At 36.8% G+C, this 19884-nt stretch overlaps 1 protein-coding gene across 2 annotated transcripts; it reads right to left on the reverse strand.

The window, feature by feature from the left end:
- Positions 1 to 1442: 1442 nt before the first annotated feature.
- On the reverse strand, positions 1443 to 17658 carry LOC109622523 (27 kDa hemolymph protein). Of its 2 annotated transcripts, none has more exons than XM_062854394.1 (6): positions 17635 to 17658; positions 2581 to 2636; positions 2064 to 2510; positions 1847 to 1997; positions 1644 to 1767; positions 1443 to 1578 (listed from the first exon to the last, which is right to left on the reverse strand). In XM_062854394.1, the coding sequence occupies exons 2-6, from the start codon at positions 2621 to 2623 to the stop codon at positions 1564 to 1566; spliced, it is 780 nt and encodes a 259-aa protein (XP_062710378.1). In that variant the 5' UTR covers positions 2624 to 2636; positions 17635 to 17658; the 3' UTR covers positions 1443 to 1563. The 2 variants fall into 2 exon arrangements, with proteins under 2 accessions (XP_062710378.1, XP_019932450.2); XM_020076891.3 differs by lacking the exon at positions 17635 to 17658 and adding an exon at positions 15772 to 15936.
- Positions 17659 to 19884: the final 2226 nt, after the last annotated feature.

Here is a 19884-nt window from a genome sequence, read left to right on the forward strand (position 1 = left end):
AATGTCTCTCATCAGCATTTCCCTTGGAACGCTTAACAACTCCGATGGAATCTGACAACAAAGCCACGAAACGCCAAAGAATTAAAACAACTTATCTGGCAACCGTCGTATGCAGTGCCCTATTCTTCACAGTCTTCTTACAGCATTATTGTTTCGTTAAAATGCTGTCAGTTAAACAAATGTTAATACCCCGGACAGGACGAATGGAGAATGGACGTGAGGTGATCGAAAGGTGAAAGCAGCACTTCGATGAGCACCTGAATGGCGTGGAGAATGCAGGCATGGTGGACGAATGCAACGGAGAAAACGACAACGTTAGTGCAACAGAGGACGAAAAGGATCCAACTTCTACGCTCAGGGAAGTTAGGGAATGCAATTCATCAGCTCTAAACTAACAAAGCAGCTAGTAAGGATAGTATATTAACCCATTGGAGCCGGATTTTTTACCTGTGTTGCCGCAACCGCGCTGGTGTGGAACACGTTTGTTATGATCATTTTCATCGCTAAAGGGTTAAGCAACTGAACTTATTAAGATGAGTTCAGAAAAGTTGGTCATCTGCTAACACTGATCAGGATCTGGGAAACGGAACAACTACCGGAGTGGTGATCTGCCCCATCCACAAGAAAGGCGACCTTTTGAAATGTGAGATCTTCAGAGCTATCACCATTTTAAATACCGGTTACACAGTGCTATCCCAGATCGTCTTCCGCTGTCTGTCACCTAAAACGAATGGGTTCGTGGGAAGTTATCTAGCCGGTCGACAACGGATCAGATCTTCGCCGTATTGTAAATCCGCCAGAAATGCCGTATCTCTTGTTCATCGATTTTAAAGCGGCATACGACAATATAAGCCGCACAGAGCTATAGAAAATCATGGCTTTTTTGGTGATGCCTACTGCAGAAGAAGCTACGAGCTGCGACCAAAAAAGATCCACTCCCGCACCAAATGTACCATGTCGATAATGTTTTATATGAACACGAGACATAGACAATGCTCGAGGAGGATCTGCAAGCATTCGATGTGTTCGAATGACGCGTTCTAAGGACGCTATTCGTTGAGAGAACAATGTGTGGCGGTGAAGGAGGAACCACGAGCTCCCTGCATTTTACGGCGAACCAAACTCCTGAAGGTGATCAAAACTGGAAGGATACTGTGGGCAGGGTATGTTTGAAGAATGCCGGGCAAAAGTGTTCGTTCTAAATATAATCGAATGACTTGAACGAACAGAACACCATAGGAAGTGCTAGGTATGCATGATCCTATATTCTGGAAAGTATCGTATCGAAGGGGAACTTATATGAAGAAATGTTATTTCTTAGCTTAACATCAAGCTTTCACTAGATCTTTTGTAAGGAGCAGCTAAATACGATCTCCAATTGCACATTTCAATTGCAGAAGGAGTTTCCTGAAATGTGATATTTGACCAATAAAGATATAAACTATTGTGGAAGTTGACATTTATTGTACAATGATTACCAAATTTTAAAAATTTAGTTTTCGAAACAAACCTGCTTAGTAGCTGTGCGTGTGATTGTTGACAATCTGAGTCAGTAATTTCAGTCTATCCTTGTTTATTCTGCAAAACCATAAATAGTGATATGCTAATTGTTTCTTATATATAAAAATGCTCCAGAATTTTACCTTTGGATCACATGGCGAACCCTTTCGAACGAATCTGAACAGCGATTCCACCAAATTGGCTGGAGTAGACTCTTCGCACTGCTCCAATTCTTGCACCAAACAGTCTTGCAGACGGCTGAAATCTCTGCAATTTTATAAAAAGAAGAAAAAAAACAGCATTACAATCTATGTTGACAAATTTGGTCCGTGTCAGTCATAATTACTCGCACTGCTTTGGTCCGATGACCAGCTTCGGGATAACGTGGCTAGAGGTATCGACGTCCTTCAGATATCCGGAGAAAGTGCTGTTCACGCACTTGATCAAATCGTCCTTCTGCTCCAGGAAACATTCGGGTCCCTTTTCGGCAATGAACACTACAAATAGGTTACACCTTTGATTCAAACAAATTTAGAAACATAAGCATTCAGCCAGTCACTCACGAGCAATCTGGTCTCCATCCTTATGGCACACGAAGTTCAGCAAGTTCTTGAACACATCCATTCCGTGTCCCTTGTGGCGCTTCTCGTCTTCCTCCAGACACGGATCGATGGCATTCGAAAAAGTGTTCATACACTCCAGCAGAGTGTTACGCTTGCGGCAGTACTTGTTGAAAACCGTGTCCAAATCACCGGTCGGCTTAGCCTCCTCGACCTCCTTCTTGAACTGGTCGATGTCGACCAGACCTTGCACGCAGTTGAACAGATCCTGGGCGCCCTGTTTGGCCTGCTCGTAGGATTCGTCCGAGCCGCCCGCTTTGATGCACTTGTCCTTGACGGCATTCTCGATTTCGTCCAGGGTGGGAACCGAGAGATTCTGCAAATTTGCCGGGAGATGCTGCCGCAGGCTGTCCACGTCGATCTTGTTGGTGTCGTCGGCCACAGCGATTGCTAGAGAAGTGTTGTATCCGATGAGTTTTTATATCATAATCAACGGTTAAAATACACCAGGTTCTCTTACCTAAATAAGCAAAGAGTAATACTGCTACTCTCTTGATGGCCATGTTTGGCTGAATGCTGTTAAATTTAAGAAAATGCAAATTAAAAAAAAAAAAACTTCGCATCGGTCATTATTTTCGAATCGGAACTATTAAGTCCCTTTTTTTGTTTGTATTTATGTGTATTTTAACTTAAACGCTAATTCTACACTTTCAATATTAAGTCCCTATTTTCAGGCCTTTTCTACTAAAATCGCTTTATCAGCTAAAGTGTAACAATTTTGAAACTGTTTGAACGGTTTTTATGACCTGAGGCTTAACTGATGAGAAAATAAAATAGGTATAGGTTAGATAAATAGTGTATATCCCACACGGACTATAAGCATGGTTTTTCAATAAAAAATCAGTACAATACTCCAAAAAAATTCTTTTCATGATTTTTTTTTATATTAGCGGGGATTTTTTCCAGACATGAACCGAATATCTTGGAATCCATTTAGATATTTCGGCGAAATTCACTTTTAAAACTTTTCTATCATCTAAAAATCCTCGAGTTTTTTTTATAAAATTGGAATTGGAGGAATGTAATCTCAGATTGAATTTTAGCAGATTGACTATAAATATGTCCACATCAGTATAACTCAAAAAAGAAAATAGCTTATTTAACAAAAAGGAAACGGAATAACATAAAATCCAAGAAGGTTGGTTCAGGTCATGGAACATTAGTATGCTCAATATGCAAGGAATATCACAGGAAATCGAAACAATCTTCTACGACTTCGAAAAAATATTTTACCATCGTGTATGAAGTGAAGGTCCTAGAATCCCAGATGCAAAGGGGGGTATTTTATCGATTTTGAGGGGGGGCATTTTATCGATTTTGAGCTTAAGGATATCAGGAGCTTCTTCAGATTTCAAGCTTTAAGGAAAGTTTTTAAGATTATTTTTACGATGATTAGAAAAATTTCAATAAATCGGAGAAAATTGGGTCAATTTTGAAACTCCATACATTCTGTATGGTATGCCAAATTGGTGATACAATTTAAACCTCATTTTCTCGAAAGTGAGTTTTTGTCACTTAAACGGTTTTGCTTCTAACTTTCTCAATTATATCCAACGTTTCGAGTGTTTATACACTCATCTTCAGGGCAAAACCAAAATATTTACAAACAACCTTTAACCGTTATGTGTCCGACAAATTTTTTGCTTTTTTCTACTCCGTGCTTTTTAAATGGGCGCTGGGTACCCGGGTACCCTGTCGGCCACATAAGGGTTAATTTTGTCCCCCCAAAAGTAATTCTTCTGAAAGCTCAAGAGACAGTATCAGATCAGTCGGGATATCATATGTCATCCAGTTTGTTCTTGAGTTTAAATCCTACGGGTGTAACAGTAACTTTTTTCATCATACAAAGCTACGATATGTAATCTATTATGTCCAATAAGTCTTCTGAATGTTCAATGGACATCATCAGATCGGCTGGAGTCATCTAAAATATTATGATGTTTAAAATCTAGCATCTACAGCAATTGAAGTTTCTGTTTTGGTTATAAAAAGTTATGTTCTATCTATTATACGTATTGGAGCTCACAGAATACAATCAGACTATGACATAGATTCGGGATATTTAGAATCGTATACGCTGTCCTGCAACATGCAATGGAGCCTGCAGCCGTAATAATATGTGTTTTTGTTGTTTTGAGGTACACACCATTACCAACCGTAATGATTGTACCTTCATTTATTTAGCGTTAATAACAATTGAGGGGCCCAGATGTGTAAGTGACAATTTTGAGCTGAGCATATCAAAAAATTCTTCAGACTTCAAGCCTTCAGAAACTTGTTTAACCGTTATGTGTCCGACAAACTTTTTGCTTTTTTCTACACCGTGTATTTTAAATGGGTGCTGGGTACCCAGGTACCCTGTCGGCCACATAAGGGTTAAGATTATTTCTACGATGATTAGAAAAATAACAATATATCAGAAAAAAATTGGATGACTTCGTTTGTATGGGATGAAAAATTGATGAAAAACATCATATACCTCATTTACTGGGTTTTTATCACTTAAACAGCTTTGCTTCAATTAAAGACTGGACTCGAAAAAATGAGACACACAAAATAATGTATAACTTTTGATTACGTTCACAAAAATAGCTGATTTTTAATCAGGAATAGCACATAATATGTAGTTGATACCCCAAAAATTTCATCAAAATCGGTTCAGCATTGGCGCAAATATTGTCGATACAACAAAATGTGATTTTAGAAATTTTGGGCACCCATTTTGAAAATTTTTGAGACTATAACTTTGCTATTAGCCCATCAAAACGTCTAAAAATTTGACAGTAAGTTCTCCAAGTAAGACATAATAAGTGGTGAAAATTTCATCATAGTCGGTTGAGTACTTTTGTATAACAATTCAAACAAAAAACGGGGTTTTTCAAATTTTGGGCACTTTTTTACATTTTAAAATCAGTGTGCACTATTTTGACTGTATAACTGGCAACATTGTCCCGATTTTTATGATACTTTGACAGTGCAAAAATGTTGTGTTAAAATGTTTTCAGTGAAATTTCAGCCATTTTGGTTGAACATTCTAAAAGTTAGAGCAGTTTGAATGCCACTGTACCAAAAACCGCATCTGCTGATTGCAACATAGTGCTACATATATGGCTAAAACTTTTAAACGGTTAGATCAAATTGAATGAAATTATGACACAATACTCCTACATACATACTTTTTGTACAGCAAAATTTCCATTCAAATCGGTTCAGTTTTATTTGACTCTACAGTTTTAGGTAAAAGTGGTATTTTTTAAAGTGTTTGTTCGCCCAAGGTTCTCAAATGGTAAGTCTCTTGTTTCGACGATATCTCCGCCAACACTCAAGCGATTTTGATGAAATTTTTATGGTATTAGCTACACATAATGAACTATTCCTGGTCAAAAAACCAGTTATTGTGCACGCAATCAAAAGTTATACATTATTCATTGTGTCTCATTTTTTTTCTAGTCCAGTCTTTATAATAAAACTGAATCAACAATTGTTCACCACAACACTCGGTTCATGGCTGCAGTCCTAATCCTCGGCCACGTCCCACATTTGCCTTCAGATTTGGGCTCGAGATGTGGCTTCGTTATATCTTCACCTTAGTTGGAAGTTCTTAGTTGTAGTGAAGTTTACTAATCCTGAAATAGCTCAACGTTATTTTGAAATGGCTCTGAATTTCACAGAAGTTCACGGTCTGGATGAGTTAGACTAGGCAACGTAATTTTTTATAGCACAAATAATGGCTACAACGAATGCAGATGAAAAAAAAAAATGAGTTTCATAAAATTTTGAACAACCTTAAATGTTTCAAGATATAATACAATGCTTTCTAGTCTTTGACGAATATAAGTAAATATGGGTCATTATGTATCATTTTTTAGTGTAAGCATTGCTGCAAGTGTATAGATATAAAGTTAAAAATAAATTATATCAAATCTATCCCGAGCAGAAGGGAATAACAACAGCATAAGGAGCTGTGTTATTTAGGTGAAATAACTGAATAATAGAATCGATTATTTTTAAGTTATTAACATAACATATTATGTTATAAACTTGTCTGTCATAAGCGGCAAAATAACAAATATCATAACAAAAAAATGTTCTTGGAAAACCATTTTAATAACTTGTTTTGTTAGTTTCAATAACAACTTAATAACAGTGAATTTGGAAAATATTTTAATAACAAATTTTGATATTAATTTGTTATTGATGATAATCGGAAAGCAAAATTTGTTATGATATCAAAATCATAACTAAGTAAATTATGATACTTATTATATAAAATTATTAACTTTGTCTTACAAACCCACCAATAACATGAGTAACAATAGGACCATTTATGCAGGAGCACCTATTTTGGGCTGTAACTCAGTCAATTTTGAACCGATTGACTTGATTTTTGAGACACGATCAGATAGGCACAGTATGTAGCCGTGTTCAAAAATTCAAGTCAATTGGATTGAAATTGACTGAGTTATAGCAGCAAGTGCCCAAAATTGGTGCTCCTGCCCTAATGGTCCCGGACCCTACTTTAAATAATCGGAAAATACTATATTCAGTTTTTAATTCATTCTAAGAGAATGTAAAAAAATATTCCGAAAATTTCTCCGAAAGTTCTTCCACGAAATCATTCACAGATTTTCGAAGACTCTAGAAATTCCTACAGAATTATGAATCCCTTCAAGGATTTCTTCAGAATTTCCCGTGTTTATTTGTCCCGAATTTCATCTTAAGGTTTCTTTGAAAATTTCTTTGAGAATTTCTCCATAAGTTTTTTTCCGAAGAATTCTCCAGTTAATAATAAAGGTGGCAGGAGTTTTTCAAAAGATTTTGCCAAGAATTCTAATAGTTGCTCAGAAAAATTACTTTTGGAATTTCTAAGAAGATTGAGCCATGAGTTCTTTTGAAGACTTCTCCAGGGTATCGATGGGCTCTTCCAGAACTTCCAAGTGTTTTCCGAATATTATTTAAGGAATTTTCAGAAGATTCATTCAGAAATTTCCGTCCTAACTGTATACAAAAATGGAACAAAACAAAAGGACAGGTAATTATTATCGAATTGTTGCTTTGATTTCAAAACTTGTTACTGTTGTGCTATTGTTGATAAGTTGATCAATAGTACAACAACAACAAAACTTGTACTTGTAATTGAGTGAATGTATATCAAAAGCTTGATTATAACAAAATGAGATTGTCCAACAAAATATGTTATGGAAAAGCTATGCCTTGATAATTAAATAATAACAAAGCAAGATATAATAACAGGTTATGTGATTTCGAAATTATTTATTTGATATTCTCCTCTGCTCGGGATCATGAAGTGACCCTTGAGAGTTTAGAGGTTCATGGATCCTATTTGATTGTGTAACGTTAATATCTAAAACGAAATTTTCGCATATTACAGGGGTTGTTTTTATCAACGAAGCTCTATAAGTAAGGATGTCCCATAATATCCCAAAAATATATAACAACGATTATAGTTTCTCGAACTACTTTGATAAATACAGTGGATGTAACACTACTTAACATACTGGCAATTGGGTTTTTAAATTTTGAAAAATGTATTGATTTTTGGATTTCATACGAAAGAGCACCTTTTTCTGAGCCACTATGATTTTTTCCAGATTTTTAGAACTTTATTTTGGTACCTTAAATCAATTTCAAAGATATTTTTTGAAATCACCTTTTGACAGCTGGGCAACTGCTTGACAGCTCCGCCCAGTACAAACTGCGACGAGGGGTGATGCGAGAAATCGCTCCCATACAAACTTCAAATTGATTTTTGAATAGGTTCCCGGGCTCCAAAATTCATGAAAATTTGGATTTCAGCTCATTTTGACATGCAGATTTAGAATATTAAATTATCTCAACACCGTTAAAGAAGCCAATTATCACAAGTTTAGACTTGTCTCTGTGATCTCCGAAGTAGTTTGGTTGATCTGGAATATTTCAAAACTATCCATCATGAAATACCAGTCAGTGGGTTTACAGCATTTGGATGGATAATGTTACAATTCATTGTGAGAATAACTACTGTTATTGTCAAGAGCTAAACTTCAGGACAGTTTAGACAACCCTTCACGTTCCAAGGTTCATAATATTATACAATAGATTTCGAGTTGGTATCCAGTAACCGCTGTTGATTATGCAACATTACTCAGTATATTAGGTAGTTTGGGTGACCTGGAATATTCTTATAGTGTCTCTAAACCAGGCTTGACAGAAACTCTCTCGCGAGAAAATGAGGAACCGATTTCGGCGATTTTGTGAGGACTCAGAAATCACAACTCAAATCCTCAACAGCACCGAGTGCGAGCTTGTCGCGCAGCGAGGAGTTCGTCCAACACTCATAATTGCTTGTTGTGTTTCTCACGTCAACTCACACTAAAAAAAAAGCTCTCGCGAGTTCCACTCCCATACGAAGAAAGACTCTCGAGGCAAAAATCGCACTCTTTTATCCGAAATCATCATGGGCTCTATTTTCGTTCCCCTCTTCCTCGCTCAATTGTTATTGCCTCTGTTTGGGGTTCGCGAGGCAGAAGCAAAACACCGCTCTAGAGCATGTTGCAAAACTCTTTTGATTTTGAGGAGAATTACCACCTTCTCTAAACGACATTTGAGATTTCAAGAGCCTCACGGAGCCCAGCATTATGCAATGCTATTATTTATGGTGAAATCGCATAAAGTTATTCTTGTAGACTTGAAGGACTTATAGGACAGTTTGGACAACCCTGAATGTCCCAAAAGTTTATAATAATATCAAGTAGACTTCAGATTGGTCCAATACCTATGGTTAAATATGCAACGTTACTCAGTATAGCCGATATGGCTGCTGTTACGAATGTAGACCTGAAGTTATGTGATCTGAAGTTCTAAACTCCTAGGTAGTTTGGCTGACCTGGAATATAGCTATAGTCCCAGCAGATTATGCAATGCTATTATTTTAAGCGAAAACACATAACATGATTCTTATGGGATAACAGTATAACAGATATGGCCACTGTCACTAGTGTAGACTTCAATTTCTGGATTCGAAGGTAGTTTAGCTGACCTGAAATATCCCTATAGTGTCTCTAAATGTCATTTCAGATTTCAAAAGCTTCACAAATCCCAGCAGATTATGCAAATGCTATTACCGTGCCATGCCCTAATACCGTGACATTAAGGATGCTCTTCAATTCAAAGAGCCCTGTAAAAATAAATTATCCGTGTTTCTTGATTTTTCAAACGCTATAGTATTGCTTATTGTGTGTATTATGTATAATAAATATAATTTTGAATTCCAAATGTTTAAGCTATTGTTAAAATCAAAATGGTAAAACATAGCATTGTTCCTAATACCGTGTATGTGACCCGCACACATTGGTGGTCCTTTGAATCATCACTGTATCAATCATGCTAAGTTCATACTTAAAAGAACCTGTGCGTTAAACGTTGCCTAGAGGTTTGTACAATTGTTTCATATAGTAAAAAGTATCAATAATATTTTCAGTTTCTCTTCGAAGAAATTGTGTACCGGAATTCAGCCATATCCCTATAGTGTCTATAAATGACACTGTAGATTTCAAGCTTAACGGATCCCAGTATAGAATCCATTTGTGCCCATTCTTTTACCCACTTGGAAATGTCTCAATTTTTATCTGAACCTAACATACAGGGGATGGCCAAAATGTTTGGGATAGGCAACTTTTTTTCTCCCACAAAAAAATTCAACATGCTGTAACTTTTCATAGAGTGCATAAAAAAATCTCAAATTTTGACTGTTTATCAACCTATTATATGTGCATCATTGGTACAAATTTGGGCTCGATTGATTAATTTTTCGCGAAGTAAGAAACGTTCGGGTAAAACACTATTATACAGACAACTAATTTTTGAACTGTCATATCTCGGAAACCAGTGAACCGAATTGAATGAATTTTTTAACGTTTATCAATAATATACTGATACTTAATACGACGTTATAAAATGTAATATTTTCTCACCGCAAATTAAGTTATACCGGGTTGAAATTTTTTCCCATATAGAGGAAAATAAGTCAAATTTACAATACCACACAAAAATTACTAAATGTGTTCTCTCTTCAATCTAAATAGGCTCTAATATATCTGATTAGAGATAACTTGAGAACAGAAGCGGAAAATCTTTGGATATCAACTTTCAAATTTATTGACATTGATTTAAAAAAAAAACATTTTTTCGAGAAAAAGCCAAAAGTGTCAATCCTTGATAACTTTTTTCAACGTTTAAATAGTACCTATGTTTTAATAGTTTGTGAAGCATATACATATTGTTAGTGTACGTTCAAAATTTCATTCAATTCGGTTCACTGGTTTCCGAGATATGACAGCTCAAAAATGAGTTGTCTAAAAAATAGTGTTTTACCCGAACGATTCTAACTTTGCGAAAGATTAACCAATCGAGCCCAAATTTGTACCAATGATGCACATATAATAGGTTGACAAACAGTCAAAATTTGAGATTTTTTGATGCACTATATGAAAAGTTACAGCACGTTGAATTTTTTTGTGGGAGAAAAAAAGGTGCCTATCCCAAACATTTTGGCTATCCCCTGTATTAAGTGTTTAATTCAGTGGTGCTCAGGCTGGAGGATACCGCGGGCCAAATCTGCAATTCGGGATCGACCTGCGGGTCGCATAAAACATCGATGCACAAAAACAACAAAAAGGACAATTCTAAAGCATATTTATTAAAAATCTGAACTGTTCAATTTGGATTCATAAGTTTGGTTGAGAAAAACGTTTGAGTTTCAAATTGAAATTCAAACAAACAATTTAGAAGTTGCCCCTAGAAATTTCTTGTGGAGTTGCTCCAGAAGGTTTTCGAGAAATTTCTTGAAGTTTCTTTTAGTTTTTCTAGAATTCTTTTGGAACACCTCCAAGAACTCCTCTTAGATTTGCCTTTGGAACTGCCCTGATGTTACTTAAGGAATTCCTCATTAATCGTTTCCAAGAATTTCTCTTAGAATAGCTTACGGATTTTTCCGAAAATTTTTCAGGAGTTTCTTGAAGATTTTAGTAAATTCTTTCCATAAGTCTCTTCCAAAGTTGATGAAATACTTCATCATTAAATTTCTTCAAAAATTAGATTTTTAACAATTGTTTCCGGAAGTTTCTTCAACATTATCTTCTAAAGTTGCTTCAAATTTATTGTTCAAATTTTCCTCAGGCGTTCTAGGCATCTTTTGTGTCTTGATGCAGGTCCTGGAATCTTGTTTGTAGTTACTCCTGAAAATTCTGTTTTTGTTGCTCGATGAATTTATTTTAAAGTTGTTTAAGAAATTTCTGTTAGAGCGGCACCAGAACATTTTTCTAGGAGATGCTCCATGCAGTATCGCCACAACTTCCCCATTGAGTTTCTTCAGGTTTATTTTCTCCAGGATGATTTGAGTTTCTCCATATATTTCGCTTAAAGTTGCTAAAAAATTTTCTCCAATAATGTTTCCTGGAGTTTCTCCAAAAATGTATCCAAAAATTTTTCCTAAAGGGCACAGGAGACGCTTTATGGATCTCGCCTGAGTTTTGTTTCGAAAAATGTGTGAGTTTTATAATAGAAATTTAAACAAACAGTGAGAATTAAACAATATTGGCAACCAAGTTGAAATTTGTTGAGAATTTTGTCAAAAACTTCGTGCTTTGTGTTTTTATGTTCTTGGGAAAGGCGAAATGTGAACAATTTGCTCAGCGTTGCATTGACTGCGCTTCTTTTTGTTTATTTATCATTTAATTTGTGTTCAACACTGTGAAAATTGATCAGCATTTTTTTGTTTGATTTTTTAATAAATTCAACGAGTTATTTCAAATAATCTTTCAAAAATTTCGATTCGTCTGAAAGTACTCCGCGGACCGCATCTTAAGGCTTGGAGGGTCGCAGGATGAACACCACTGGTTTAATTAATGTAACTAACAGATTTAACAGATATCAGACATTAACTAAAACTTAATGAAAATGCAAATAAAAGTTACATGTGATTCATCATGTTCGTAAATGTGTCATAAAACTTGCAGAACGAATAAAAGTTTTGGTATACAGGAGGTGTCCAAAATGTTTCGGATAGGCAACATTTTTTATCTCACAAAAAAGTTCAACAAACTGTAACTTTTCATAGAGTGCATAAAAAAAATCAAGCTCACCGAGAACCACACATTGATTGTAATACATATCACACACAATTGGTAATCAAATAAACAGTTGCAAGTATGCTTCCGCCACGATTTTATGGGAAACTAGCTGTACCCGGCAAACTTTGTCTTGCCTACTGCGTTTTTTGACGTTTCAAGTTTCTAGCCAAGCCCAAGTCCCCGGTGAAAGAGGTGAGATATAGAAAATCGATTTTCGAAAACTCTCAATTTGTCCATGTTTTAGGCCTCATAAACTTTCCTTGGGTGACAACTAAAAGAACAAAACTAAGACGACCAAAATCGGACGTTCCGTTCGCAAGTTATGCGCGGATAGATAACTGTCGTTTCATTTATTCAACCACAACGTAGGAAATATCCCTGGCCGATGTGCCAACAGATAAATTAGAGCCTGTGGTACCTTGCAGGTAGACATACCTGGTAGGCAAGGTGTATACATCTTGATACTGGGTAAGCAGTTATATATTTTGAGTGTTCGAATATTAGAGTGTTATTGAGACGGTGAGTCAGTCAGTGAGAAACGGAAGAGGGAGAAATTTGTGGTTTTAGGTCGGTTCGGATAGAAAGTTTACTGTCCGGATAGGTAGTTCCGGAACCGCTATTTTGGGGTACCTTTGAGATTCCCACAGTGGCGACGAGGATTGGCGATTGAATTGATGAAGAGAAAGAGATTGCGATGAGCACCTTTATCGGCGTCGGAATCAACATCGTTTGGCGGCTGGGAAATTAACTGGACAGGTTAGGTCAGGTCGAATAAGCCAGTGGCTTGCTTTTGAACCTTGAAATGGTCGTGAAGGAAAAGCGAAAGATGTCTCAATAGTGAAAGTTCGAATATTTTGATGGGTAAAAGCACAGTGCTGATTTCCGTATTTTTTGTTTGAGAGTTTTAATACGAAGACGATGGGAAACGGCAGTTGCGGCGGTAAACAATGAAGAGTTTTGATAGCTGATGCGGCTTGTGCATTTTAGAGAAATGTGCAGTGGTCCCGGAGACCGAAATGATGATGATGCAATGCATATCACTGCTCCCGGAGAGCGAAATGTTTGTCCTGGAGACCGTATGGGAAAGGCCGGTGCAAAGCACAGAAATGCTCCCGGAGAGCGGATGAAAAACAAGATCTTGGTCCTGGAGACCGGAAAGGGCTGGTGTGAAACCCAGGGTTGCTCTCGGAGAGCGTTTCAAGAAAAGAATGATGGTTTCAAAAAAAAAAAAAAAAACAGATAAAAAGTATATGGTGCAAAGAAGTACGGCACAAAACTGCTCTGGAAGAGCACCACTAGTCGGGAAGTTTTGAAAGAGGTAACCTGTCATCATAAACAAAGCTGGTGTGCATGGAAAATAAGATCAACATATATTGGTTTCTGTTTTAGTGGTGTTGCGCGTATGCACAAGTTTCATGTAATGCAACTGTTCCCGGCAAATGAAACGGATATTTTGTTTTTGAACCAGTAGATTGGTGTTTGTGCCACCGCGCTGCGAGGAATTAATTTGCTGGACATGCAAATGGGTACAAAATGGTTTTTACCAGAGAATGATTTTCTGAGAAAACATACTTGTTACGGCGAATTAATAGGTGGCTAGAAAATTCATAGCAAAGTTTATAGGAATAAAATATTCCTTGGAGGAGGTAGAATTGGAGGTGTGGAATTGATTAACGAATCACTTGATATGATTGATTATAAATGTGAATCAGCTGGAGCGAACCTGGTGTGATGGTTAGAGCACGTGATTATCACTCTGAGGACCTGGGATCGATTCTCACTCTTAACCAACTCTCAAAATGTGAGTTCTTCCTTCGGAAGGGAATAAAGCGTGGGTTCCAATATGAACTAGCCCCGAGTTGAAATTCTCGTTAATAAATACAGAAAGAAAAAACATAAAGCAACAACGAATCTATTTGCAATATGAAATTTGCACTGCGAAAGATTGTTTGTGAAAGTAAAAGGAAGTCAAGAAAAAAAAGGTTAAGGTGACGGATATCTTTTTGACAAGATCTGATAGAATTTATTTAGAAACATCAAAATAATTTTTGGAAGGATTAGAAGGTACTCTTCCCGGAATACTTGGAAATGATGTGAATAAAAGCTATGTGAATGAAAGATATATTCTCATTAACAGAAACATTGTTAAAGTTTAGAAGACTTGCTGAGAATTTGGACAATGAACCGATGATTTGCGTTATATGGACGAAAACTGATTGTAACATATGTTCAAATGTAAATAAGAAAAATAATAAAGATGAAAAGATGAATCGTAACTGGTCTAGCTAATCATCAGAAAAGTACCAGAAAAAAAACCAGTAGTGGTGCAGTTGTAATCGATAGTAGAAGATTCAATATGATTCACAGAAGAAATATATTGAGGGGAATGTAACACAGTTCCGGAAGTTGAGACCGAGTGTCCGAATGTGTAAATAGAGAAAATAATCTGGAGGCAGATATGGAGAAGATTATGGTAAATAAAGCCTGTCAGATAAGAGAATAAAAATTCTAATACGAAAAAAAATCGAGAAAATTAGAGGCTGTCAATATTGCCAATGCGGTGAAAACGCGGGTATTCAGCGAGACCATGCTGAAGAAGACGGGTTCGATCCCCGGTCGATCCAAGATCTATTCCTAATGACAATATTCATGACTTCTTTGGGCATACAGAATTCGAAACAGAATTATCGTGCCTGCCACATGATATGGATTGCAAACTGACAAGTTATAAAAGAAGACTCCCAGTATACAACGCTACATTGCGCTAGGATTATTAACTAACAAATTACAAACAAGTTCAAAGGAGCTTAAAATTGCAGATTCTAAAAAAAAACATTTTATAGAAAAAGGGAGATGTGGTACCTTGCAGGTAGACATACCTGGTAGGCAAGGTGTATACATCTTGATACTGGGTTAGCAGTTATGTATTTTGAGTGTTCGAATATTAGAGTGTTATTGAGACGGTGAGTCAGTCAGTGAGAAACGGAAGAGGGAGAAATTTGTGGTTTTAGGTCGGTTCGGATAGAAAGTTTACTGTCCGGATAGGTAGTTCCGGAACCGCTATTTTGGGGTACCTTTGAGATTCCCACAGAGCCTATTTAGATAAAAGGAAGAACACATTTAATATTTTTTGTTTGGTGTTGTGAATTTGACTCATTTTCCTCTATATGGGTGAAAACGTCAAACCGGTATAACTTTATTTATTGTGAGTAAATACTGTTTGAAAGTCGTATCAAGTATCAAAATATTGGTAATAAATGCTCGAAATTTCATTAAATTCGATTCTCTAGTTTCGGAGATTTTGAACTTTTTGTGAGAGAAAAAAAATGTTGCCTATCCCAAACATTTTGACCACCTCCTGTACGTTATATAATATGATATGGTTTCACATTCGAAATTATTAGGACACTACCTGTGACCTAATTCAAATCAGTAAGAGATGCACAGTTCACTCACTATCACACTTTCTTTTTCTTCGAATTCATCGAATCATTCGAATAATCAGACAAAGAATCACTCACATCTTACTAATAACCGTCGAATCACTTCTCGCACTCCTAGCTAGAACACTAATTCAGGTCCGCCTGGTTTAAAGTTTCCTGCCACACTGTTGGCACGCTCTCGTTGATCTCTCGGTGGTCTGTTGATCGTACGGTGCCTGGCTGTGGAGGAGAAATTGCAACGGCAGCCCGTCTTTTAATCGTCTTTATATAGACAACACCGTGCCGTTTCCATCTCGCTGCCGATTGGGTACAGAATTTACTAATTCCGGAAAATTAATGTGAGTGTAATTGATAACACATATTGTCCTTTGTTTGTGTATTGAATGAACTTTCTTGGCAATTATACTCATTTCGATTGATAATGAACGGCGATCGGCTTCGATGCGATGTATGAAGCGCATATTCGATTGCTTGTCTGTTATATGAGAGGAAAAAGTTCTTTTTCCTTTGGCGCGAGCGGTAATGCAATCATACTGGTGGGTCAAAAACTCTAAAAAATATGAATAAAATATCGCAATACAAAAATTTGAAAGCATTTAATAATTTATGAATGGTAAGACAAGTAAAAGAAAGCTGTGATCATTTTTTCATATGTTCATTTGTTCAACATATAATAAAAATTTTCAAAAAATAATGCTAAGATCCTTTTTAAAAGTAAGCATAGATACAAAATGGTGAATCGATAATGCAAATTGCCCAATATTCCTAATGCAAAGTTAGTAGATGGAAATTTGCAGCTATTATGTACAACTATTTCGTATAAAAAAATCAACTAATTGGTAGGACACAGTTATCTTTAACACTGACAATTTTAAAACGAGTTGATCGACTGATGAAATTTTGGAAGAAACTGTTCATTTGTTTATCAAAATTTCATCAAAATCAGTACAGCACGGAATAATAAAATTTGACTTCATGACTTTAACGCATCTTTATTACTTTTGAGCTACAATTAAAATTATAATATTTATTTTTATGGATTGTGGATAGAATAATAAACGGTAAGATTTTCAAAATGTCATCATTTTTACTGATCCATTACTAAGTTTAAATCGTTTTTTTTCTTTGTCCAGATAATTATAGATTCAAGCTTTACACATTTTATTTGTATTTCTAATAGTTACTCTGTTTTTTTTTTATTTTTCTTGTACCCCTTTAACCTCTCCCACTTATACGCAACTAAAAAGGAATAGTATTCATATTGTCGTTATTTTCAAAACAAGAACAAGCCTTAAAAATATAATGTGTTATACTTTGCTCAGAATATTAAAGCTAAGTATATGGAGATACACTTTTTTTTTGTTCTGATAGGTGACTACCTTCTCCGTTATCACGCATAAGATATGATGCTTTGCTATTGAACGCGCACGAGGACAGTTTGAGAGCGCATATACCAAGCGGAAGCATTAAAGATAGGGTGAATGCACCAGTTTCTATGGGACTTTTGCAGACAGATTCACGAACTATTATTTATTTCTTACGGGTGATACGCAGATCGCAAGAAATTTCTTGGCCTATCTCGATGCGAGGGAAATTCAGGCAAGGAATCGCTCAAGAAATAATAAAGTGTCGCTTTATTCCGGATCCTAGTACGGAGCTGAAACGAAACGTCAAATCAAATGGGGCTTGCTGTGTTAAATTTCTTGATCATTCCGGTCACGGATAAATAATGCACTGAACGAAAATTATTTGAGCGATTCCGTTTGAAGTGTATACCTCGCATTACCAAAGATTTTCCCTCTAATTAATTGTGCAGTGAATGTTTACATAAAAAAAAATGTTTCTCGCTTAGCTTTTCAGAAGAGCCGATCCAACATTGAGATGTTCTGGCCGTTCTTATTCTTATTAAAATTGTTATATTGCCCAATAACGTACACTTACCTTATGACCGCCGTGACGGGTGCGTTGCAACACGCTGGCAGTTGTTCGCCATAAGGCAAGCTTATGGATTATACTGCTGACAAGGGCTTCCATAAAAAAGAAATTGAATTGAGTTAAAGATAGAACTGATCATGTCCAATTTGTGATCGCTTTGTAAAAGTTCACTTGTACCGGGGCAAGGTGTATGTTGCCCACAAGTCTATAGGGCAGCCACTACGAATTCCTAGAATGTGGTCTGCTGATGTAGGAATGTGATTAATATTGTTGATTTTTTTTTTGACGCCTTTCGCTTGGAATCCCGGGCAGAAGAAAATAACAAAGGAAAATCATATGTTGTCATTAAAATTGAATAGTTGAGTTGAAAAAAAATGTTATTGGGTTGTTGGGAATAAGAGCTAAAAGAACACAAATCATAATTAACTTTACCTAAAAATAGCTCGATAACAACTGATTTAATCGTTATAAGAACAAATCAAGGACATTTTCAATAGCATAACAACTGCATTGTTCTCAATGACAAAAAAGTAGGGTAACCTGGGGTGATCACCCCCCGGAGCAAAACGCCCTCACGCTATTTCATTATATAAGTGAAGTTCTATCCAATGCATGCAAACTAGGCGTAAAATTGAGCCGCATAAGCCCAAGAATGCAAAGAATATTCGCATGAAAAGCGTGGAAAACGATGATTTGCCACATTTGGAAAGATTGTCTAATTTGAAGCGCACGCAATTTAAGCAATTGCGTGCTGATTATATGGGATCAATCTATTAACTACCATCCGCCTCCTGCACTTTCCATTTGCTGCCGTAAATAGTAAGATGGAGCCGCCTGGTATTCCATTAGGTCGTATTACCCCACCTCAAGGTGCGTTTTGCCCCCAACAGTTTTTCAGCACCCTAAACGTAACACTTTTTTAAATTGTTTATTTGATTCGGTAAAATTGATATCACGTGAACCAAAAGTTGGCGTCTCTTGGTCGAATAAGTGTACTCATTTTCAGACCGCAAGTCACCCATAAAATCATCTTAATCTTAGTTATAGGGCCACGTTTGCTTAGAGGGGTGCATATTACCCCACCTTCCCCTAAGTACAAAGTTAGTTATTTCCTTAAAGAACATCCTAATTGCAAATTTTGATCCTATGATTTGGGAGTTTTAGACAGGTTTTGCCCTTGGTTTAAACTTTCTGGCTTGTTTAACGCTTCGACAACATGGTACACTAAAACCTCTTTTTATGCATGTTATTTTTTATGCTCTTTTAAGGACAGACTCGTTTGAATCCAAAAATGGCCGCCATAATGGCCGACTATGGCACTTACTCACGATTTCGAAAGCACAAATCTCCTCGTAAACAAAAGCAGCTTATTTTAAGCTTATTACAAGTGAGCAAGAACAGAATAATAAAATGCACTGTTATTTGAAGCTTGCTTCGTGAGATTTGTGCGTCTAAAGTCGCAATGCATTGTTAAAGCGTGTTTTACAGACGTTTGTCCTTAATTTATGCACCTTTTTTATGCCCTGCATAAAAAGAGGGAATGCTACTCAGAACCAATATTGTGCATAAGAATATTTAATAATGACGGGAACTATTGCAACGGTAGCCAAGGAGTGTTTACAGAGGAGAGCAAAGGAAGGTTACAGGTTCGTTTTTGGGTGTTTCAGAAGGTCTCATGTGCGTTACATAGGGTCCGAGTGGGTCTTAAGGGGGTTTCGGAGTCATTTTAGGAAGTCTCAGAGTATTTTAGGCTTGTTGTTTTTAGGGGTTTTTGTTTAGGAGGCTTTTCGAGGCATTTCAGGATGTTTCAGACCATTTTCGGCGTGATTAAGAGGCGTTACGGAAGCGTTACGGAGGGGGTTGTAAGGGGGATTTTGAAGGCATTTCAAGACGTTTAAGAGCATTTTCGGCGGGATGAAGAGACGTTGCAACGCGTTGCTCAAACGTTACGAGGAGTTTTCGGGGGGTTTGGAGCCTCTCAGGTGCGTTACATGGGATCCGAAGGGGTTTAGGGGGATTTTAGAATGTTTTAGACCATTTTCGGCGTGATTAAGAGGCGTTACGAAAGCGTTACGGAGGAGTTTTTAGGGGGTTCGGGGCCTCTTAGGTGCGTTACGTGGGGCCCGGGATTTTGAAGGCATTTCAGGACGTTTAAGAGCATTTTCGGCGGGATGTAGAGGCGTTACTTAAGCGTTACGAGGAGTTTTCGGGGGGTTTGGAGCCTCAGGTGCGTTACATGGGATCGGAAGGGGTTGT

The sequence above is a fragment of the Aedes albopictus genome, chromosome 2 (assembly GCF_035046485.1).
Source record: "Aedes albopictus strain Foshan chromosome 2, AalbF5, whole genome shotgun sequence".
Lineage (NCBI taxonomy): Eukaryota > Metazoa > Arthropoda > Insecta > Diptera > Culicidae > Aedes > Aedes albopictus.